Source organism: Morone saxatilis, unplaced genomic scaffold (genome assembly GCF_004916995.1).
Source record: "Morone saxatilis isolate NCDOM2014 unplaced genomic scaffold, NCSU_SB_2.0 Contig22, whole genome shotgun sequence".
NCBI classification, from domain to species: domain Eukaryota; kingdom Metazoa; phylum Chordata; class Actinopteri; family Moronidae; genus Morone; species Morone saxatilis.
Window position 1 is genome coordinate 15,649,121 of NW_023339785.1, and position 22,850 is coordinate 15,671,970.

At 40.5% G+C, this 22,850-nt stretch overlaps 4 protein-coding genes across 6 annotated transcripts in view; 1 reads left to right on the top strand and 3 right to left on the bottom strand.

The window, feature by feature from the left end:
• The window catches only part of LOC118333524 (myozenin-2-like), a 5,684-nt gene extending 3,570 nt beyond the window's left edge, over positions 1-2,114 (bottom strand). For both annotated transcript variants that reach the window (XM_035669211.1, XM_035669210.1), the window contains exons 1-2: positions 1,958-2,114; positions 1,332-1,438 (exon numbers count right to left, since the gene is read on the bottom strand). In XM_035669211.1, the coding sequence (XP_035525104.1) occupies positions 1,332-1,416 (85 nt within the window). In that variant the 5' untranslated portion in view covers positions 1,417-1,438; positions 1,958-2,114. The remainder of the gene's footprint in view (positions 1-1,331; positions 1,439-1,957) is intronic.
• A 1,432-nt stretch (positions 2,115-3,546) lies between these two features.
• Positions 3,547-12,507, top strand: LOC118333656 (soluble guanylate cyclase 88E-like). Of its 2 annotated transcripts, none has more exons than XM_035669398.1 (19): positions 3,547-3,632; positions 3,777-3,982; positions 4,160-4,300; positions 5,049-5,188; positions 5,341-5,475; positions 5,732-5,855; positions 5,958-6,077; positions 6,213-6,297; positions 6,692-6,778; positions 7,621-7,738; positions 8,331-8,460; positions 8,632-8,778; positions 9,557-9,703; positions 9,791-9,947; positions 10,021-10,130; positions 10,257-10,346; positions 10,996-11,154; positions 11,261-11,398; positions 11,574-12,507. In XM_035669398.1, exons 2-19 carry the CDS (start codon positions 3,863-3,865, stop codon positions 11,724-11,726), a joined length of 2,301 nt encoding a protein of 766 aa, XP_035525291.1. In that variant the 5' UTR covers positions 3,547-3,632; positions 3,777-3,862; the 3' UTR covers positions 11,727-12,507. The 2 variants fall into 2 exon arrangements, with proteins under 2 accessions (XP_035525291.1, XP_035525292.1); XM_035669399.1 differs by having other exon boundaries at positions 11,598-12,507.
• A 3,181-nt stretch (positions 12,508-15,688) lies between these two features.
• Positions 15,689-19,199, bottom strand: arl3l1 (ADP ribosylation factor like GTPase 3, like 1). Its single transcript, XM_035669508.1, has 6 exons — positions 19,182-19,199; positions 18,130-18,273; positions 16,859-16,975; positions 16,330-16,380; positions 16,035-16,220; positions 15,689-15,830 (listed from the first exon to the last, which is right to left on the bottom strand). The coding sequence occupies exons 1-6, from the start codon at positions 19,197-19,199 to the stop codon at positions 15,783-15,785; spliced, it is 564 nt and encodes a 187-aa protein (XP_035525401.1). The 3' UTR covers positions 15,689-15,782.
• A 619-nt stretch (positions 19,200-19,818) lies between these two features.
• LOC118333804 lies at positions 19,819-22,427 on the bottom strand. Its single transcript, XM_035669591.1, has 7 exons — positions 22,387-22,427; positions 22,210-22,278; positions 21,986-22,030; positions 21,732-21,764; positions 21,378-21,635; positions 21,077-21,175; positions 19,819-20,372 (listed from the first exon to the last, which is right to left on the bottom strand). Exons 1-7 carry the CDS (start codon positions 22,424-22,426, stop codon positions 20,290-20,292), a joined length of 627 nt encoding a protein of 208 aa, XP_035525484.1. The 5' UTR covers position 22,427; the 3' UTR covers positions 19,819-20,289.
• Positions 22,428-22,850: the final 423 nt, after the last annotated feature.

Genomic DNA, 22,850 nt, shown 5'->3' on the forward strand with positions numbered 1-22,850 from the left:
ATCAGCGTCAACTAAACCATCAACAACACCAAGGGGGACACCACAGGTCGTAGGAGCCTAATTAAATATTTGGGAAGTAGGTTTAATTAAGGTTAATTGTTAAAAATATGACATATAACATATAACATGAAGACATCCATTTTGGTTGGTTATTACATAGCGTGCCATATACATTTACATTTTCATCGTAAAAACAGAGAAATGTATAACATACTGTGTTCATGCTGTCTATTACAAAATTCAGCACATTATTACAAAATGCATAATGAAATAAAAATGTATTACATGTTATCAATTTATTACATAATGCAGTGTTAATACATAATATGATGTTACAAGGTTCTTTAACAAGTGATTGCATTTAATATCCTTACACATTTTTGAATTGGCAGTATTTGGGGGTAGAGAAATCTATTTGCTGCAGTTTATTATGCTGTGTGGCATCAGGCATAGACACATCCTGACATTTTGTTGTTGGTGCCAAGCCAGTGATAACAGTAACTTCCAGTCATTTGGAAGACAGAAACAGACTAATAAGGACCTTTGGCAAATCTTAATGTCTCCTCTGATCTTCTTGTTTCTGTCAAGTTTAAACAGCTGAGGGGCACAGAAATAAAAAAGCCAAACTGTGCGCAGCATTACTAAGTTGGTATCTACACAGCTTTTGCTCAAGGTCTCTTCTCATGTTATATCATGGCACAGCAGAGGGTCTGAAATAGCCTTGAGATGATGTCAAGGGGTGCGTAATGTGTGTTGTGGGCCAGGGGTCCATGGGTAACTGAGCATATAAATAGGATCTTTGGATGAAAGACTCATATAAGTGTGTATGGCCCTCTTTCTCACACATGAAAAGTGTTAGGAGAAGTCTGGGCATGTGCCACCCTTGAGGAGCTGCCTTTGATCGGCGTCTGTAAAATTCAGTTGTTCAGAGTCACATTTTGCTGAGTTCAGGGGACTTGGTTTCAGAGCTGGCGGACAGCGCTGGAAAACAGACAACTGGGATGGTCCCCGTTGGAATGTTCGGATAAATTCAACAACACGCCAGCACCCCTGGGATTTGGGTGCACTGCGTCGTACGTGTCTCCAGGCAGTGGACACACTTTGATGTCTGGCTCAATTACATCTGACAGCCCTGCCTGTGATCACATACTAGGAGAGTTTGAATATGGGGTGTAAATACCTACCAAGTTATTGACGCAATATGTAAACCAGTACGCAGACTAATTAGTGTATTAGTTTACTTCCACATTTCATGTATGCGTACGTCAGTTCTGATTCAAAAAATGTTCATCAACTGGAAAGAAAAATCAAATCAGTGCATCCAAACTTACCTCCCCTGGCCTCTTTAGACAGAGCCTTAGCCTGCAGCATCCTCTGCCTAGTCACGTCATCCATGCCTGACTGCATCATCATCATAATCTTCCTCTGATGGACACACCTGTTTCAATGTAAATTATTAGGGTGTTTAGAAGTTTGTTTTATGATACTTTATGATACTATTTTCATATATTATTTACAACTGGAAATCTCTTCTTATAGTAAGTGAGAAAAGCAAGAAAAACAAATTTCTATAGGTTTCCTGTCCTAAATAATAAGTTATAGGCTATATTAAGGGTGCCTCCATTTTGTTATGATTAATTTACTCCAGTTACGTGTTTCTCCTAAATGGGTCCAGGCAATACTTACGGATATTTTGCTTAAGTTTCTACAACTAAACTACCTTTCTTACTTACTTATGTGAACTGTCTTTTTTGCATTAATTAAAAAGAAATCATAATGTTGTCATCATAATTGTAGCAAAACCACAGTGCATCTTGACATTTTAAAGCTGTCTCTCCAGCGTCATAAAAAGCTTTTTTGATTTTATCAGTTCCCTGTTTCAGTTCATAAGCAATGCCTTCTGTCACAGCTTATTCTGATAGTAAATGCCTACTCTCTCCCCCCTTTCAGCCCTTACCTGTGTCTCCTGCCTGTCTGTATGTCGGTTGTTAGAGGTGGTCTGGTTGGTCGGGTGGTTTCTCCCGCACTGGAGCTGGGATGCTTCCACACTCCACTCTGACACTCCTCAGCAGAGAAGGAACAGTCTGTATAAACCTCATCCCAGGATGCCTCTGGGGCTTACCTCACTGGGTTATTTTAGCAGAGGGATAAGAGAGTGCGGATGGATGGAGGGAGTGTTTAGGAGGGGGTACAAAGGGGCGATTGAGGGTATGGGGCAAGTATAAAGATTTACATCCTGACCTCGAGTCTCTTTGATAATAAAAATCTGATCCCCCCCTCCCTCCTCTCTATGTGCGTGTGCACATGCTAACAGCTGCTGTCCAGACAGTGACACTGAGCTCTCAGAGAGGCCAAGCAACCTCTCCACTGCAAACATAGACACACACAAACACAATTTCTATTTTCTCTCTTTCTTTTCTCCCCTCTGCAAAGCCCTTTGTGACTACTCTGCCATATACACTTAGTTCCTTACAAACACACTCGCCATGTGCTTCCCATATACAGACAGTTTTATGGGAGCAGCTGTAAAAATGATGGGGTCGCCTCGATCAGATGTTGCGATTCAGTTCTCCAGTTGGGGGTTAAAGGTTAAACTCTGTTGCAGTTTGCTCTTCCATTTTTGATGCTGTGACGTCTTTTTCTTTCACACTGCTGTGATTTATGGGCATTCTTCATACCTCTCAGATGCTCAGCTTTGTGTTGTAATAAATAACAATACAGTGTTTTTACAGTGTGTTTTAATCTATTATGGCTTACCAACAGCTGAGAAACTCCAGTTGTGAATTTTACATACATTTGCATGTTCTGTTACACTAGAAGTGATGGCCTTTATCTTTATATCTAGTTGCCATTTTTGAACTCAAGTTAGTTAAAGTCAAGTCTTTATCGAGCAGCCTTTTTTACCCCACAAATTAATTCATTGAGCTCAACAGGAGCCTGGAGGGAAAAAACCTTTTCCTTATCCCGGTTGAGATTGGATATCGATTTTGCACTGCCCTGCTCCACAATGCCACTATCCCCCAGTGGGAACCCTACAGGCCTCTGAAAGAAAATGTGGAGTCATCCTGAGTCACAGAAAATCATCTGTAGACACACAATTGAAGTTGAATAGTTGCTGAGCATTAAGGGTTTATTTAAGAGTGTTTGTTCAGTAGAAACAACTATTTTGCTTTATAAAGAGAAACCAATAGGTTAGTAGCCTCCTGTTAACAAATGCAGTTTCAGCTTTTGTGTGGCTCTGTATCACACAGAGCCAGTGATTAGAATCAATCTGTCACTTCCAGTTCATTAAAACCTGTTGCTTATTGCAATTCATTACAAATGGAGCTATTATGAGACATGTCTACTGGGAATTCAGCTATTTAAAAAGGACAATAACAAGATAATGGAAACAGGACAAAAACTTGTGACTGGTGTCATCTGTGTTTGAGAGGTGGCCTCCGCAGTGTGTTCATGTCACATAGAGAGAGGTGCACAGCCACCAGGTGCTGACAGCTGACACAAGAACAATAAAGGCCCATCTAGACTCAAGGGCTTGTGTAATTAGGGGACCTTTAAAATCGTTAGTCCTGTTGGCTTTCAGATGAAACCTTATTTGGCTGGCTAGTCTGAGGAAGGTCAAAAGTCCACAGGTAGTGTAGAGAGCAAGAGAAAACAAAAGCAGCAATATTCAGTATATGACTTGTGATAGCTTCCTGCTGAAAGCCAAATGCATTAAAATTCAGGTTGCAGCACTTAAAAAGTCATCATTCTGAACTTTCCTTATTCGCTCGCAGGTGCCTTTGGGAGGACTGTTGGAAGTCAATCAGTTGGGGAGCTGTCTTGACAGTGCTCAGTTTGAGCTTCAACCCAGAGAGACATAATGTACGGGCTGTTGTGTGAGAGTCTTCATGACTTCATCAAGGAGTCTTACGGAGATGATGTGTGGAAGCTGGTCAGAGAGAGAGCAGATGTCAGGTTACACTCTTTTGTCACCCACCAGGTACAGTGTCAGTGTTTCTGAAATGAATAATTCTGTATGCATGCATTGAATAGTGTTTATTTGCTGTGTGCATCCAAGTCTGCAATTTCTGTCACTTTGTCTGCTTTTGTCTGAAGCTTTATAGTCCTGATGTCATAACGTATGTTTTTCTCGCTGATGGTAAATGTGTGTCTGCAGGTATATAGTGAGAGTGTGATTCCCCGTATTGCAAAGGCAGCCAGTGGAGTGACAGGCACACCCTACAATGAGCTGATGAACTCCTGGGGTGTCTACTTCCTGGGCTTTGTTGGGAAGTACGGATATGACAGAATCCTCAAGGTGAAAAAAGACTCAAAACTGTCAAAACTCTGTTGTCTTTTAGTAGACGTGTGAGAAAATGACTAATCACCCAGTGAACTGCGTATCCTTGAGACTACTATTGTGCTCATGCTAGGTTATGGTTTTGAATTTTTTGCTTTTCTCATATATCTTTTTGTGTCTTATTTTTATGTTGAAATTTTAAAACAAAATCTTTTAATCCAGTTTTAAAAGATTATTGTAAGTGTTTGTGAACACCTCTTTATGTAGTCCTTAGACAATTAAAGAAAGAATATGCAACTCGTGCAAATCAGTCAGTAGAAATGTAGCATGTCACATAAATGTCATCATTATAATGATGGTTTTAGTTTCTGTCCAGCCATTAATATCAACCCTAATCTGTTTGGATTGATAATTCTGCAGGACCTTTTGAAAAAGTACTATAATGCACTCTGCTTGCACTATGCACTATTATAAAATTCTTTTTCAGGCAAAGTAGGAGCAAAATATGACACATTTTTCAATTTAGTATTGTACTTTCATTAAGTTGTGGGGCGTACCAAAGGTCACTTTTATCGGTCAAGCTCCAAAAACCCTCAGTCCTGCAATTTTTAAAATGGTTTTGTGTGGTTGGTTAAGTGCAAGCCATGGTAATTTTAACGACATTAATAGGGGGTTATTTTCTCTTTCTCACTGTTTTCTTAAAATCAGTAGGATTTAAAAATGTCTGTCTTAGACATGACCTGTCACCCTCTGCTTCTGCCTTCAGGTGCTGGGTCGTCATGTTCGTGACTTTGTCAATGGCCTTGATAATCTCCACGAGTACCTGCGCTTCAGCTACCCCAAAGTGCAGCCTCCAACCTTCTTCTGCCAGGAGGAATCTGCCACTGGAGTCACCCTCCACTACAGGTCTGAGGCGAGGAGGAGGAAGGCAGAGGGTTGGAGTGGGTTGCAGGGGGAAGACTGTCGGGATCAGACATAAAAGTACAAGAACAGAGAGAAAGCTGTGTGATGAAATTCTGATGGACTGATATTGAATTTTCTTCCTATGTGACCTGCAGGAGTAAGCGCAAAGGCTATCTGCACTACGCCATGGGTCAGCTGAGGCAGATGGGAAAACAGTTCTACGACACCGACATCCATGTGGAGGTGCTGTCTGAGCAGATGGTTGGAGACTACTCCCATGTCACGATGAGGTACACAAACACACACACACACAGCTTTTTTTTATACTGGTAGAAAGTAACATTTACTCAGGTACAGTAATGAGTACAATTTTGACGTACTCACTACCTAGTAGCTACACCTCTGCAGTAAAATTCTACTGTATTATTGTGTCAGTACTATCAATCTAATAATGAGCTATATATCACTTAAGTAAAAGATCTGAATACTTCTTCCGCCACTTAACTTCAAACGTTAGAAAACATATTGATCTGTATGTCTGTACAGGCTGAACTTTGACAACTCAGCCTACCGCTACATCATGAAGGAGGATGAGGAAGAGCAGGAGATTTTGCCCATTACCTCAGACTTCTTCTTTGAAGTCTTCCCCTTTAACATCGTCTTCAGACAGGTAATCCCATTGAGTTAAGTTCTTAAACTCACCATGGGCAGTTAATAAATGAAATGAAACATTAAATGAACGCACAGTCACTGCAATTCACTGATTCTTTAGGACATGGTGGTGCATAATGTTGGCTCAGGCCTGGCTACAGTCTTCCCTGATCTGGATGGGAAGAAGATCAATGATGCCTTCTTGCTGGCTCGCCCCCTAGTGGAGTTCACCTGGAACATGGTAAGACATCACTTAACATGTCCCCATTTGAGACAGGAAAGTTTTAATGCTTCCAGCCAGTTCAGATGAATTTTTAGCTACAGTATTTTGCAGTAAACAACGAATCTTAAAATATCAGATATAATCTGTACACAGATCATCTCCCACCCCAACAACCTGTTTGAGATCATGTCCAAGGAGCCTGTGAAGAGAGAGAGGAACCTTCACAACCGAGTCCAGAGTAAGAGTGGGAGCCATGTAAACACTCACGGGGGTGTGTGTCTGGTGGGCGAGGATTCGCTGGCTTGTGGTCAGATCGATTTCACTGCAGTCAGTTGCAAAAGACACGCTCAATTTCAGTTTTATTAAATTAAAAAAGAGCAGGTGTGCAGTAAAATGGATGTCTGTTCTTGTACAAGAGCTCGAACATCAACATTTAATCAACCTTTGATCCTTAAAACATTTAAACATTGCTGAATTAAAGTCTTCCAACTGCAGAAATGGAATAGTTTGATGTCTTTATTCAACTTAAATTGATTGAATTTAGTGGAACTGAGCACAGCCCTGGTTGTCATGGGTGGAGGGTGTGAATATAAATGTTTATGGTTTTGATGGTTTACCCTGTTTTTCCATAGATTCTGACTATGAAAATGCCAATCGCTCCGCTGACGTAGATGTGGAGCTCATGGCTTTCCAGTCCATCATTGGAGATGATTACAAAGGTCATGGCCTTTCTGTTATCTAAAAAGACACATAGCAAGACCTGAGCATACAGACACTGAACTAGTCCGGGTGACAGTGACAAAATAAAACCTATTAAAGACACATTCAAATAGAAAAGAGTCTCACTTTAAAAGAATAGTTTGACATAACGCGAAATACGTTTATTTGCTTTCTTGCTGAGAGTTGTTGAGAAATTTCAAACCACGTCATATCTGTATATATTTAATATAAAGCAGGAGCCAGCAGAAGGTTAGCCTAGCTTAGCATTAAAATGGGAAATAGCTAGCCTCTGTCCAAAGGTAACAAAATCATACATAACAGAACCGCTAAAGCTCACTAATGAATATGCTATATCTGGTTTAATTTTACAAAAACCAAAGTGAAAAAGAGACAGTTTATTGGGGATTATGTGCATTGGAGCAATGACTTTGTGAAGTCCTGTTTTCATTGTGTAGCAACAAGAGGACACTTCAGGAAGTCACTGCTCTCGTACAATTAATAGTCCAGCAAAAAAATGTGCTGGAAGCCATTAATTGTCGTTACCTTTGAACAAAACCAGGTTAGCTGTGTCCACTCTTTATGCTAAGATATGCTTATGGGCTGCTGGCTCCAGCTTCATATTGAACATACAGATATGAGAGTGGTTTTAATCTTCTTATCTGTCTGCAAGAATGCTGATTTCCTGAAATGTCAAGCTTTATCCTTTAAAAATGCGCAACTTCTAAATCCATTAGGATGCTATTTTTTAACACAGTGCAGTTTTTATCTGCTGCTGAAATTTAACCTAAAACACCTCTCTAAATATTTGTTTTGCTGGCATTTTATCGTGCTCCTCTTTTAGACGGTAACAGCGCTAATGCAATGGAGAGCTGGGGCGATGGGAGCCGCTGCCTAAAACTAAAAGGACAAATGAGATACATGCCAGAGTGGGAGTCCATCATCTTCCTGGGAACCCCTGTGTAAGACACACATAACATACACACACACACACCCACACACCCATAGACACAGATCTTTATTAAAATGCTGCAGTTGAAAAGTAAAACATTCTAAAAAGCAGCAAGAGCTAAACTGAATTACGAGGCTGGAAATAAAAGCCTGGGCAGTGAATCAAATCAGGGGCCCATTCTAACAGCACTTACCATGCATGAAATGAGCTGCTAATTAGCTTGTAATCAGACAGTGCAGCTCTTGTGAGCCTAATGGGAACCCATTTGCAACTGAGAGTGTTTTCCACAGAGTACATTACCAAAACATCTCCCTCCTCTTCTAAAACATTTTGTTTTGCAAGTAAATGATCTTATGCCTGTATTGACAAAACTACTGAAATGTTAAATTCCGTATCACACTACTGACATTATTTATACTGTAGGAAACTAAAAATAAAACATTTCAGAATGACTGCCTTTCATTTTTTTTTTTTTTTTTATAGATACTGCTTGTTATTTCTAAATAGATTCTTTAATTGTTTTAGTACATATTATGGATATTATTGTTGTCATTTGTCATTAACTTTTTTGTTTAATTGTCTGTATTAATGTGTGTGTCTAGGATGGAGAGTCTGAGTGCTATGTTTAAGACCGGCCTGTACATCAATGACCTGAGCATGCACGACTCCAGCAGAGACTTGGTGCTGGCCGGCACGCAGCAGTCAGAGGAGCTGAAGAGAGCTCTCATACAGGTTCACTCTGCTCTGAAGTTAGCTGAATTTTATATGTGACCAGCTCATTATGCAAAGTTGCTCTGAAGCCCTTCTTTCAGTCTAGATCAACTACTGCCCACAGAACTGAGATGAAAGAAATAGATGAAATTTTACAGTGTTATTCTGTCTTATTTCCCATTGTGAGTGCAGGAGCAAAAGAAGTCCAGTAAGCTGGAGGAGAGTATGAAGATGCTGGACTATGAGATGAAGAAGACGGATGACCTTCTGTACAGGATGATACCCAAGCCAGTGGCTAAAAGGCTGCGCAAAGGAGAGCCGGCTGTTAACACTTGTGAGGTCAGGATTGTAGATCGTGCCGTATATGTGCCACAGCAACAGTTTCAGTCTTTTAAGATTTGCTTTAAAACAATAGTTGAACATTGTGGGAAATGTGCTCAATCACTTTCTTGCAGAGAGTTAGATGAGCAGGTTGATACCACTCTCATGATTGTATGTTAATATGAAACCACAACAGCCCAGCCTGGCTCTGTATAAAGGCAACAAAATCCATCTACAAGCACATCTAAATTTTACCAGTTCCAAACAAGCTATCATATGGGAATGGGTGAGCTTTAGAGGTTTTGTAAAGCTAGCTGTTGCCCCTTGGTTCCAATTTTTATGCTAAGCTAAGCTGACTGGCTGCTGGTTATTGTTTCATATCTATTGCACCGACATGAGAGACATATACAGACACAGTAGTCTTCTCATCTATCTGTCTTTAACTCACATTCATGTTCCAAAGCACTTTTAAAAACTTGTCTGATTAAAGATTTAATCTTGCATCTATCACAGGGTACAATCTAAGTTGTTTACTGTCCAATGGAGATAGTGACTATGTACCTAAACACACACACTTTCACATCCATATAAATCCACAGAATTTTTACTATTTGTGTAGTCATACTATTGGAGACCTTTTGCCATAGTGAAATTCAGGTTGAGTGAGAGTGGCTGTGGTGGTGAATAACAGCGTAGGCACAAAAAACTGCACATAAATGCCTGCCTCCATCACCTCTGTGTGTGTATGCAGTACATGAACCTGCCCACTCATCAACTCTTATCTCTTCTCTCCCAGGTGTTCCCAGATGTGACCATTCTTTTCAGTGATGTGGTTGGATTTACTCGCATTTGCAGCCACATCACTCCAATGCAGGTGGTCTCCATGCTCAACACCATGTACACGCTGTTTGACACACTCAGTGAGAAGCACCGTGTCTTCAAGGTTCGTGTGTGTTTTCCCCTCAGTTTAATGTACTTTATGCATAAGTGCTGCTGTCTAACAGCTGCTCTTCCTGTCTTTTTTTTCCAGGTTGAGACTATTGGAGATGCTTATATGGTCGTAGCCGGGGCTCCAGAAAAGACAAAGTATCACGCTCATAACATCTGTGACATGGCCCTGGACATGGTGCGCTCCATAGATCACCTGAAAGACCCCTCTAATGGCAACAACATACAGATTCGCGTTGGTGGGTAGAATGTGTGTGGACTTTTGTGCGTTTACGTTTGACCAAGTAAACTAACCTGCTGTTCTGGTTGCAGGGATCCACTCAGGGATGGTTGTGGCAGGTGTGGTTGGACACAAGATGCCACGTTATGGTCTGCACGGTGACACTGTCCACACAGCATCTGCCATGGAGAGCAATGGAAAGGTAGGTGAAAATGAATGAGTGAAAGAGAGATCTCAACTGAAGTGAGAGAGAAACTAAGTCGGTATATATAATGACTAAAGTGACAGTTTTATGTGATTTTGTTATTGTTGTTGTTTTGTTGTTCAGGAAATGCACATTCAGCTGAGCAGCGCCACCTACGAGCACCTGAAAGGAAGTCACTTTATCTTTGAAAGGAGGGGCACCATTACCATCAAGGTTAGGGGTCAAAACTGTTCCACGGCAACACTCATCACAGTAATTGCGTTCATTCAGCCACTACGACAACATGTAATTAATACGATTTGCTGTAGAACATATTAGAGCTGTAGAGCTGTCTGTATGAGCTCATCTCCACTTAAAAGTCAATTCATGTTATTTGCACAACATACACAACCTGCCTGAAACGGAGGCTGTAATATATGTTAATGGAAGATTTGTGTATCGGCAATCAGACAACAGGCACATCATTTCTGAATCTATATAAATAATAACTCACAATGTCTGGGCTCTGGGGAGTCGGCACACTTGGTATTCAGAGCTGGCAGTTGCAGTACTTGTTGATTTGCCAATCTGTTTTATCACAGGGTGTGACTTTGAGGCTGTACATTCAGTGATAATGGCAGCAAAGTGACTCCCAAAGGTTTCCGAGGCAGCTGATTACAGGTGCCAATCTCAAGAAAGCAAGACTCACTTTTCATCAGGGAATGTTGACTACTGAAAATCTGCAACCTGTCATTTTACTTGCCTCCGTAACAGAAATTGTTGCTATGACCGTATGTCTCTGAATGTTTGTGCATAGAGTATGTTAGACAACCTCATGTCCAAACCTAAACCTCTTTTTGACATTTTCCTTCTCCATTTACAGGGGAATGTTGAAATCGAGACATACTGGCTGAAAGGAAAGAGGGACAAAGACGGGAATGCTCAGGCAGCGTGTCCTCAGTTTGAGACCCAGACCATCAGCAAGGCCATCAGCAAGGCCACCATCGCAGGCCCTGAGGCCACAAGGGATGAAGAGGGACTGGTAAAAATTCAACTAAGACATGATTGAATGGTATACACTCTCACTTGTTTTAATGCCGCCATCATCATCTCTGATTCCTCGAGTCTCCTTCTGACTTTGCCCCCAGGTTTTCCCATTGGTGGCAGGGGAGGACGAAGATGATGTCAAGTCTATTCGCTCTCATCGTATCAAGATGGAGATTTCAGGCCATTCTCTTGAGGAGTCGATGGAGGAGTGCCGGGTGGAGGAGATGTCGGTTCATAAGGTGAGAGGGAATATCTGGTGCTAAGACTTCTAGACTTTTGATGACTCTGACTCCGCTACGACTTTTAATAATTTTTCTTTTCATCTATAACCGTCACTGTCATTCCCCTTCTTATTAGCCCTTAGCACTTACTGTTTTGTTGTTGGTGTGATAAAATGAGCTGTTCCTTCCCCAGTCCCACTATAAGGATGCTTTGCAGGACGGCCTCCATCACTCTCACCTGGAACTGGACTCCCCCGAGTCTGACGGCAGAGACTCCATCATGGAGTCCAGTGACAGCTCCTGTGACTCCCGCTGCTCCAAGAGTGCCATGTGCTCCGTGTCATGAACGAATGACGCTATAGCCAGTAATTCATTTTTATTACTGTTTCTAAAGCACAACTCACTCAAAGCAATGAATGTTAGGCCAAATGTCAGATAGGAATGCGGTTTTTGTTCTTATTTTTGCCTTTTTTGGTAGAGTTCTTGTGGTAATGCCATGATTATCTCTAAGGATGTGCTGTTTGTACATTAACTAGTCTGTAATGCTTGAAATTTCTAGTGGTCTTACATGGTGTTTTTGCACTGTGAAATCATCAGTGCTTATTTAGCTCTGACAGGAAATGACAGAAATCAATTGCAGCCAATCGCTGTCAATTTCGCACCTGACATGAGACACTTCTCCAATTATTACCTCACATAAGTCACCTCAAAGTAATTGCCACTAAAACTTTGCTGCATACCCACTGTGTAACATGTGTTAGTACCACTGCCACGTGGTTCAGCTGGACATGAGCTCAGTAATTTCCGACACTGTTTGTTATGCTACATCTTGTAGATTTGACATCTTGTTTCAGTCCGTGACAAAATCACTCTCCCCCTTCTCCCCTTCATCTTGCATGTCTGAATTCATTGTTCTATATCAGTCTCGTCGAATACACACAGCCACTGCACAACGTAAATGCTTGTCAGCTCAGGGAAAATAAAACGAGATGACTGCTGAGCCGCATGTGGATTCCTTTGTTTTTGTTTGTCTTGTCACTCAAAGGCACTGGTGTTCAGACTCATATTTACATTTGCATATTTTTTACGCTTTTTATAGAACACATTACTCCATGGTTGTGGATATTTTGTATTGCGTCTATGTGTTGCTCATGTGACACATATACGTTTGTATCTCTCTTATCTTGCATCTTACTCAGTAAACCTAATACACAAACCCTTTATACCCTTGTATTTTAGCTTCAAAATCTGTTGTAACCATATTGTCTAAGGTTCAAAAATCCTCCTCATATCAATCAATCAAGAAAATAAAAAATAAAAAATAAAAAATAAAACAGGCACAAATCAATATCAATGTTGAACCAATATCTCAAATTTTATGCTTTGGTTTCTTGTAATTACAATTTACTTTATAGTGCTACACATACATACATACCGTGTAATCCTAACAGAAATACATGAATAGACCGTCAAATATATGTAATCATAGTCCAGTGTTCCAGTCAGACAACGTTCCCCACTGACTGGTTATCAGAGGAGCTGCACTTGTAGGTGGCATCCTCACGGTCAAGGCTGCATCTGTTGGCCGTTTGCGAGTCTTTGGGCAATGAACTGATGGAGCAGTGGAAACAGAAGGCGTAGAAGAAAGCGAGCAGGAGCAGAAGGCAGACAACACAAAAAATTACGACAATCAGGATAGTGTGCACTTGCATGTGCACCTCCTCCCATGGGAGCAGTGTGGTGGTGGCCAGGAGGCTGGAGGTCATTGAGGTAGTGTTGTAACTTGGTGGAGGAGTCACTGTGGGTGACTGAGGCTTTATGGAGGCCAGGAGGGTGACTTGTGGCATGATGGGAGGATGTGAGCCCCCAGTGGCTTGGAGACACTTTGTTATAGCTTTATGGAGAAATACATGTTTTAGTTTGGTTCACCACATGCACAGACAAACACTCACATTCATTTAATTTTTTATGTAATTTAATTTAAAGTGGAGTTTAAGGTGTTAATGTGTATTGATAAATCAACCTGCCAAAAACAGATAAGAACAATAGCATACAAATAAAAATACTTCTTAACACATCTCTGTGTAATAATAAGCCATGTTACAAAAATAACATTATTAATTTATCATCAATTATCGATAGCAGCAGGTTAATTATATTCCTCAAAAAACAACCCAACACAGACATGTGTTTTGTTCTTACCTGAAGTGTACTGTGTCCAGTCTCCCTGAGCAAGACTCAGGCTTTCTTTTGATGAGCACAGCTTGGGAAAATGAAAGAAATGGAGGACAAAAGAGGGAGCGTTGGACTGAAGAAGAGAGGTGGCTGGTGGACCACAAATAACAGGGAGGGTTGCTATGGCAACACCTGCTGAGGGGCCACTAGCATGGAAGTGACATCATATCACCCTAAGATTACTGTGTGTTTGTGTGTTTTGAAGTCTACAAATGGAGATTTAAAGAGATATTAACAGTGAAATTAGTTTGCTAAAGCTTCAATATGTACACCCAAAATCACCTGTAGCTTATAAAATAATTTCATCATCATTTACTGGTATTCTTCTGAAAACTGCAGAATCAAACCTTCAATATCAAAAGCTTGGGAACAGCAATTAATTAAATTAGAGTGTGTCAAATCACTTATTTGCAAAGAGCAAAGCCACCAGTTCAGCCCTGAGATTAATTAGGCTCTCTAATACTGCCCCCTGTTGGTAAAAGAAGCAGCACTGAACAACACACCGCAAAAAGCAAACTCATCTTGCCACCAGTCCAGCCCTTGTGCCGTCTGGTCTCTTTCAAACAGCCATAATGATCCTTTAGTACAAGTTGTAATTGGTCCCACACCCCCTGCTGTGCTTCCTCAACAGGAGCCGATGCCTAAAAAATGTTTTAGGACTTGGACCAAATTTTAGTTGCCATGGAGATAACTAATTTTGTTAACACTTAGAGCAAGTAAACCAGAGAGCTGTATTTTTCCTAAAACCACTCATAAATACCAGACAAAAGCAAAAAAATATTCATTAGCATAATTTCATGTAGAGTAGGACACAGAACAAAGCCTGCCAAATGATGTGATTTTAGAGTGCTTTCAGATGGTTAATTACAGCTACAGACAATAGACACAAAAGATCCATTAAATCCAACTGCAGCTGAGTAGAGCCAAAATGGTTGAATGGAGGACTTAGCCTACACCAAGGTTAGTCTAAAGGACAAATGTGTGAAGAAAGACCATCAGCCTGTGTGGGCCTTCTGACCACTGTGGTTCCAGTAAAGATGAACCACATGTGGGTTAAGACTGAGGAAGTCTTCTGAAATCAATGATCTGAACAACCTGTTTTTGTACATCTCCGAACAGAAGGCGAAGAAGGATTTTACCTCAAAGTTGCTCATGCAAAGTAGACTATTAGTACTTCTGCTGGGAGAACACAAAGTGTTCACAGCTGGACATTATATGTGTCATATGGCCAACTACCTCTGTGAAAAGGGCAAGCTGACAAGCTCTAACAGACAAACACATTGCTGCAAGAGACTGCATGCTACGTAATAGTCCCAGAATTAACATATAAAACAAACATTTAGAGAAAAAATCTCCCTGCTGCAAATTAGTCAGCGTCTCTGCATGTAGTTTCCTGCACTGTTTGTTCTGCTGTGCCTTGAAGATTTGATATCTTGCTCTGCCATGCGGGTGTATAATTGTAAACTCTTCTCTCTCACTCTTGCTTTTCAATTAGTCTCTCTTTCACTGTACGACTTAAGTGCGTGTCACCATGTGGAAATAAAGCAAGTTGACAGCAGAGGAGTGGATTGGCTTGTTATTTTTTTTTCTCTTGTCCCTCATGGAAGCGTTGATATTTTACAGTCACATTGTTTTCTGTCGGTCACTGATTTGAAAATATTATTTGACCATTAATAAATTGTTTGTGCCTGTATGCATGCATTTTTGGAGATTCCTGATGGCTACATTGGATTTGAAAAGAAAATAGCTGAAATGGCTAATTATTTTATTGTCAAAAATCTCAAAACACATCCTTTACACTCACACTGAGCTATGGAACTGACAAACCCCAACAGTTCTACACGGCTACGCACTCAGCTTGTTTTTCTCCAGAATGCACAGAAATTCACCTGACAAAGATTCTTGGGATAAGGGGAACAAAAACATACATTTTTAGGACTGAACAATTATGAATAAGTGTCCAATTTACTTATTGTAGCTAAAATATGTCTTTAAATTAGCTACATTTGCAAAATATTCATAAAAATTACACAAATTGTAAAAACAGAATTATCACTGAAATCTGTGCGGGGAAGCAGGGCCTGTCATATGTGAGGTGTACTGATATTAGATGAAGTGAAATTGATGTTGGTTCTCTGTTTGACTCAGTGTTGTTTGGGACGCTGGTTCACTTCTTCTTATTCACAATGTTGTTGCAAATCCAGTTCATGCCATCCTGTCGGGGAAATGAGAATAAAACTGAATCACTTCCACAGTAAAATAGCCATCAAACTCAAAGAGGTAGTTAATATAAATAAAGTCAGTTCAGACTGATTTCAGTACAACATTGTACAGCAGGAAGGCTGGGAGCACTTTTACATGGTTAATTAGGTTCTATCTGAGGAGAAATCAATAAATCAAAGCTGGGACTAGGTCTGACCTGAACTCCCTCCCCAGACACAGCTGAGCAGGCCTGAATCTGCCACTCACGGTCCCGGTACGTATGCAGGTTGAGTCCCTCAGCGATCTCACTGGCCGGTGACGCTGTGGCCAGATCCTGCTTATTGGCAAAGATGAGCACCGGAACGCCCTTCAGATTCTCCTCGTCGATCAACTCGGACAGCTCCTGCACACATACAGTTTTTGATTGACATGTTAATTTTAGGTTCTTTTGCTGTCGTTCTTGTTCTTGAGTGTATTTGCATTCAGAAATGACAACTGTGCATCAAGCTCACCAGTCCTGTCTCCTCAAACCGCTTCTTGTCTGCACTGTCAATAACATAAATCTGAAAGAACAAATATGTAAGAATAAATTAAAATGAAATGTGAACACAGAAAATTCACAGACAGACAGTTTCTTTTTGGCCTCAATATTTTGCTGTTTGCATGTAAAAACCTGAAGGTGTCAGTGACTCCTTTTGGTATACAGCTGCTGTTGTACAGCAGGCAAAAGTCAGTTAATTGAGAATACATGATACACTTGTCAACCTTTCAAAAATTAGAGTTTTACTAACAAGTTCGTTCATCAAGATACAATTACAGTGCCTAATGTATAGTCCTGTCCTGAGTATAAACATCGGTATCAACTGTTTGTGCTGTGACACTTTATATATCCTATTAAACTTCAATCTCATGGATTTTTAATGCACCTAATGCTTTTTGTAGTGCATTTTCAAAAACATAAAGATGAGCACATAGAGAATAAAACAAATGTCTCGCAGGGGGAAATTTATTTTGTACTGAAACACAATTAAAGTCACTCACCAACAAGTCTGTGTTTTCCAGGTACTTTTTCCAGAAGGGCCTTATCTTCCTCTGTCCTCCAATGTCCCAAACATTAAGTTTCATGCCATGAGAGGCAACACTCTTTATGTTGAAGCCCTGAAGAGAAACACAAAGCCGGAGTCACTGTACTGCACATCACTGCCTTCAATTTAACACAGTTCCAGAGCGCAGCACCTGGAAAGCCTTGCAAATGGTTATGAAGCAATTCATTAAGCAACAATGTACTAGAGCACAGGTGTGTGTGTTAAATTAATCACTGTTTGGTTACTCTGTATTGTAACCTTGTTATGTATCAGCAGGAGTTCAGCTAGGTGTTTATAAGGAAATGGTCGCTGTGTTAATCCGAAGCCGTTTTTCATAACACAGCTCCTTTCTGTTTCAGTCGGCGAGGTTGTATAACAACTTTATCCTGAGGGCCAGTTGAGGAGCAAATCTGAGGATAAGACTGGAAGGATCAAGTGCAGTGTATGTGTTTATGTGTCAGGTCTGATTTAGCTTTGTGGTGATTATTGCTATGGCATACTGGACTGCATCCTCTCTGCCTGCTGTCTGATGAGCCGTCACACTTGTCCAGGACCTGGCAGTACATCTGCTCTATGTCTTGTCTTGAGAGAGTAATGTGAGGGTGTTAGACAATCATATTAGAGGTTAGATAATCACATCAAAAGAGGGTGATAAAACACTGTTAGGATTTTCTCAGAAAATATGTTGAGAGCAGGAAATCTCCTGCTGAAAGGTTATTTAACATATGGTATAACAGGATGATCTGACATCCGCAAACCATTATTTTACTGATTAGTGGTTAAAGCATGTGTACTTTAAGACCAATCATTTCATTTCACAGCGTTTCAGAAAAGCAAAGGTCATCTGAATCCCATTAATATCAGCGAGAGCATGCACTGGTCCAGCTGGTCTCACAAGATTAGATACAATCCCCCCTGCCACTTATAGTGCTAGGTTACAGTACCATGAAAAATAATCTTTTGAAAAAACCCACCAGACAAACTGCATCGGCCTTTACATAGTGGTATTTTGTTGTTTAACAAAATATTGATTTAGTGTCTGAAACAATGAGCAGGAAATGATGTAATGAAGTGCATCAGCTGTTCATGGTGAGATGAATTAATTAAAACGAAGGACCCAAAAACATCATTTGCGGGCACGTCAGTCAGCGCTGTGGTGTACAGTAACTCTCCTTCAGGTCATGATGCGTGTGAGTGTTTGAGTTATAACATATAACTTCGCCTCACCTGTGTTGGTGTGATGGTGTTTACGTCCTCAGAGGCGAGGCTCTTCAGCAGGGTGGTTTTGCCGGCGTTGTCCAACCCCAAAAGCACTATCCTGACCTCCTGCTCTGTGGATCCCTTCAGTTTCTCAATGACAGAGAGTAAGCCCTGCATGTAGGGTGGGATGGGTGGGGGGGTTAGGGCAGACCATAAACTTACTGCACAGCATCCATTAGTTTATGTAGAATATACTTCTTTTCTTTTCTGTTTAATGTGATCTGCCATTTGAATTGTACAATGTTTTGGTTTGGAATACCAAACCATACAGCTCAGGGGCTCAGCTATTTTTGACATAATGTTACTGAAAAGCAGAATATTACTATGATAAATGTTTTCGGTCCTTTCCTCAGGGAATGTTTCTTAGATACACTCTGGAACATCCTAGATAATATCCAGAAGTAAATAAAAAGACAAACACTGTTTTTAGACACACTTTACACTTCAAAACTGACGTCACTGACCTCTTTCTGATTTGAAGTCAAAGCTCCCCTTATATACAACGCCACTGAGCACACGTGTGCCCTTCATGCTCCACCAATCTCCAGCCCTCCTTACTGTATAGTACCCACCCCCATTCTATAAGAATTAATCTGTTGCTTCATTTAGAAAAGCACTGGTGTTGATTAGAGATCCATTCATATAATGGTGCACTGTTTAATGTGATTAGTCTGAAGCAAGGTTGCACAACCGCAGACTGCCACATTGCTGACAAAAGAGGCACTGTAGCTTTAAAGATTTGATTCAAGGTGATAGGTACTACAGTGTATGTGATTAACTGTACATCAAAGGGCATTAGAGGTTCTATTTAGATGTAGAATCATTATATCTACATATCACAACAAGGCTATTTAGATAATCCAACCTATATAGCAGGGAGTTGTTTCTTAAACATACATAGTGTAAAACCCATATTGGCAAACACTTTTTGAGTCATAACCAACTTATTTTTATCAAACAAATCCAGAAAGTTCACATTTGGCTTTATAAGTCCTGTTCCTCCAGATTAGGTCACTTACCTTCTGAGCTTCTCCCATGGTGGCGTGTTTCCTGTGGCTTGGCTGGAGGGCTGCAGCTACATTCTCCAGTGAAGCTCACACAGGTGTGTTAGCTATCCAGGTCACCGAGGTTAGCTATCCAGAAAAAGTACCAAGAGCCTCTGGTCTTTTTGCTCTTCTTCTTTTTCTTCTGTAAACTTGGGTGGGTTAAGTGCTATGTGTGTATGTGATAGTAATGTCTACCTGGGCGTCAATTGCTCCTCACTGTCGCCGTGGAGTTAGCAAGCAGGAAGAGGGGGAGGGTGTATGGGGCTGGGATTAGGAGGCCAGAATTAGCCCTAGTCATCCATGCAAAGGCCACCCCATCTGCCCTCCCCCTTCCTCTGTCCATCCCTCCATCTCCACTTTGCAGTGGCTTTACCTGGATTATCCCTTAGCCACCTGCTATAGGAGGAAACTGAGTAAACACTCCTTCCTGACACACTCACACACAAAAATAGAAAAACTTTCAGACATTTTGCCATATGGCTGAGAGGTGGGGGGAAGCTGTTATTGGAGAAAAACAAAGACACTGTGGGCAGCTTGAGGACTGGCAGTATGCATACAGTTTAACACATAAACTTCAAAGGATTACATCATGTTGTTGAACCAGGGAATTTATTATTTCTGTGTTCATAAATCAACTTTCAAATCCCATCAATCCATCTCTCTCGGAGAGGTTTGGATACCATTAACATTCCATATATCCATTACATGCCAGCCGCTATAATGCTGCTCTGTGTGGCTCATCTGCAGTGTGCGTTCCAGTGAGAAGAGCATTCAGCGGGATTAGTTTGAGCAGGCCTCCTGTCCTGTGGCTGGATTAAAACATTTCTAGGCTCTTTTCCTCAACTGAACAGGCTTTCTGGTTAGTGGGCGTGGTTGACATTAATGCTGTGTTAAACAATGGATACACCCTTGTCAGGAAATGGCTGTACATAAGCTTGTAACCTCACCTGACCACACACACTTAGCTTCAAAGACAGAGATTAAAGAGGTTTTATTTCTATATGAAATACTACAACTACAACAGAAAATGACCATACAATATTAGTGTTATTATTGTTCAATGTGATAGACTTTTTCTTATTTAAGACCCTCTTGGTGTGAATGGAGCTGGAGCACCACTCAGTCCAATCTGTGCCCTCTGTTTCATCCTCTCTTTGTGTTTAGCTGTAGAGAGAGAGAGAGAGAGAGAGAGAGAGAGAGAGAGAGAAAGGGAGGTGTCACACTTAAAAAACTTACATAGAGATTGTGCAAAACTTAATGGAGTAGTTTCACATTTTGGGAATATGTTTATTTGCTTTATGGTAGGACATTAGATAAGAAGAGCCATACCACTCCCACGTCTGTATGGTAAATATGTAGCTGGAGTCAGCAGTCGTTAGCTAAGCATAAAGACTGGAAACAGAGGAAAACAGCTAGCCTGGCTTTGTTCAATTATAACAAATTTTACTTCACTTCCCAGCACCGAGTAGTTTACTTGATATTTAGCAGCAAATTGAGTTTTTACGACACTTATTGCTCATCGTCATTTTGCGTGTTAATTGGTGACCTTTAGAGGTTCTAGTGGATGGATTAAGTTCGCTTTGGACAGAACCAGGGTAGCTGTTTCCAGCCTTTGAACTAAGCTAAGCTAATTGGCTGCTGGCCTTTTATTTTACAGATAGAAAGCCAAAGCCAAGAAAGCCAAATAAGCATATTTCCCAAAATGTTGAACTATTTAAGCTTTAATTATTTGAAATATACCAGTAACATACACATACAGTATATCTATCATCATCATTTGCATTCCAGAATATGTATTTAAGAAAAGAGATGGTTGACTTTATTGTTTTTATTCTCCACTCTATTAGGCCCCTGAACTGAGCTCTTACCGTTGTCTCTTTTCAGCTTGAACTTCATAGCCAGCCCCATAATCACAACCAGGACCAAAGCGGCAACACCACAGACTACCAGGATCACCACAGTGTTGCCTAGATGAGGACACAATTACAAAGGCAGACACATCAAGGGTCAGATGTGTGCATTTCATTATTCATATCTTAAAAGCAATTCAATTCAGAAATTGTAAAATTGACTATTTTCAAGCCTCTGGTTAATGAAATGCACAATCTACATTACAAGGGCAAAGATAATCTGTGGCTATGTGAAATATGTGGGGAGATGTCTACTTACTGTTTACAGTGACACCATGTGGCAAAGCCTCATAACAGCCACATTCGCTTTCCACAAAGCAGCTGTACTGGCCTGAATGATGTGAAAACACTTTTTCAAGAACCAGCTCGCTTTTATTTTGGCCTTCCGGGATTTCCTTCTCATCTTTATTCCACCCAAACGTCAGAGTCAAATTGAGAAAGTTATGGACACATGTTAGAGTGACACGATCACCCTCCTCTGGCTCTGACACACTGCTGTTGACACAAACCTGAAAGACTGATGGGAAGAGTATACTTAAGGGGAGGGAAGCAACAGTGAGAGTGTTAGGTAATTAGATAAATAGATAGATATGAAGATACTGTCACAGTTTACCTTTTGTGCAGTTTGATGGAATATCTGCAGATACTAAACATGGAAAGGAATGAATACAGTCGCAGTCAGCATTTTATATAAAACAGAGCATACCTGAGACACTGTATCCATAAAGTTAATTTTAGGATAAATCATAACATGCAACCTCATTGTACCACCACACTTCATGGCCAATTACTGTTTCTCACATACCACATGTAAAATTCAAAGGATTTATCTTCAAGCAAACAAATAAAAAGAAGGATGGCACTAACCATTGATGCATTGTGCTGGTTTGGTTGGGCAGCGTGGACAAGAATCTATAGGGAAAAACAGAGATGGAAGGAATAGCATTAAGAACTTTTGCCTCTTACCTCGCAATTATTTATAAGAGACAATGTTCATGTTCATTAGCTTCTACATACCATTTCTAGATGTAGTCTATAAATAGAAAGAGAGGTTTCGGTTGATTTCTTTCTTTCTTTCTTTTTTTCTTTACCTGTCAGAGGTTCTTGTTTGATGTCACATCTCATACACTGGGCAGGAACACAGTCAGAGCCAACGGCAGCTGGAATATAAAACAAATATAAAATAAAAGTGTAAAGCTAAACAGGCATACATATTCAGAGAATAAGGAAAACATAAAAAAATGTAAAATGAAAAAGTGGCTCCTTACCTATGAGGAGATGACCAAGCAAAAGAGATCTCATCACCATTCTCTGTTGGAAAAGACTCATATTAACTTCTAAAAGTTATGAACATTTAAACCTATTAGGAGCAGAAAATGCCCTCTGACTGAAACATGTAACATCTTGTACATTAGGTATTAAATATCATTATAAAGCTAGAAAAAACAACATTATAATGCTCAAATGTTTGTCTTTTTTTTTTTTTACCTGTGGTGGTGTTGTTTCCTCCTCATGTACAGCTGAATGATGACTCTGCTTTGCCTAACCTAATGGTCTTTGCGTCAGAAAAGGCACGGCAGTCTGATTATAAATACTGATACCAATGCAAATAAATTCATTCCTGGAACATTATAGCACAAACAATACCGCCGTTTGTATTTCTTGTAGGTGGTAGCAATGGCAATGATGACAGTTAGGCTGTTGTTGCTTTTTATGTTGTTGATTTGTACAT

Coding starts and splice junctions, on each gene's coding strand:
- LOC118333656 (XM_035669398.1), top strand. CDS start 3,863: ATGTACGGGCTGTTGTGTGAGAGTCTTCATGACTTCATCAAGGAGTCT. Junction 5,189..5,340: donor GGAGTCACCCTCCACTACAG/GTCTGAGGCGAG, acceptor TGTGACCTGCAG/GAGTAAGCGCAAAGGCTATC. Junction 8,779..9,556: donor CGGCTGTTAACACTTGTGAG/GTCAGGATTGTA, acceptor CTTCTCTCCCAG/GTGTTCCCAGATGTGACCAT.
- LOC118333804 (XM_035669591.1), bottom strand. CDS start 22,426: ATGGTGATGAGATCTCTTTTGCTTGGTCATCTCCTCATAG. Junction 21,765..21,985: donor ACCAGCACAATGCATCAATG/GTTAGTGCCATC, acceptor TTCCATGTTTAG/TATCTGCAGATATTCCATCA. Junction 21,176..21,377: donor ACATGGTGTCACTGTAAACA/GTAAGTAGACAT, acceptor GTCCTCATCTAG/GCAACACTGTGGTGATCCTG.
- arl3l1 (XM_035669508.1), bottom strand. Junction 16,976..18,129: donor ACACCATCACACCAACACAG/GTGAGGCGAAGT, acceptor GTTTCTCTTCAG/GGCTTCAACATAAAGAGTGT. Junction 16,221..16,329: donor GGTTTGAGGAGACAGGACTG/GTGAGCTTGATG, acceptor GTATGTGTGCAG/GAGCTGTCCGAGTTGATCGA.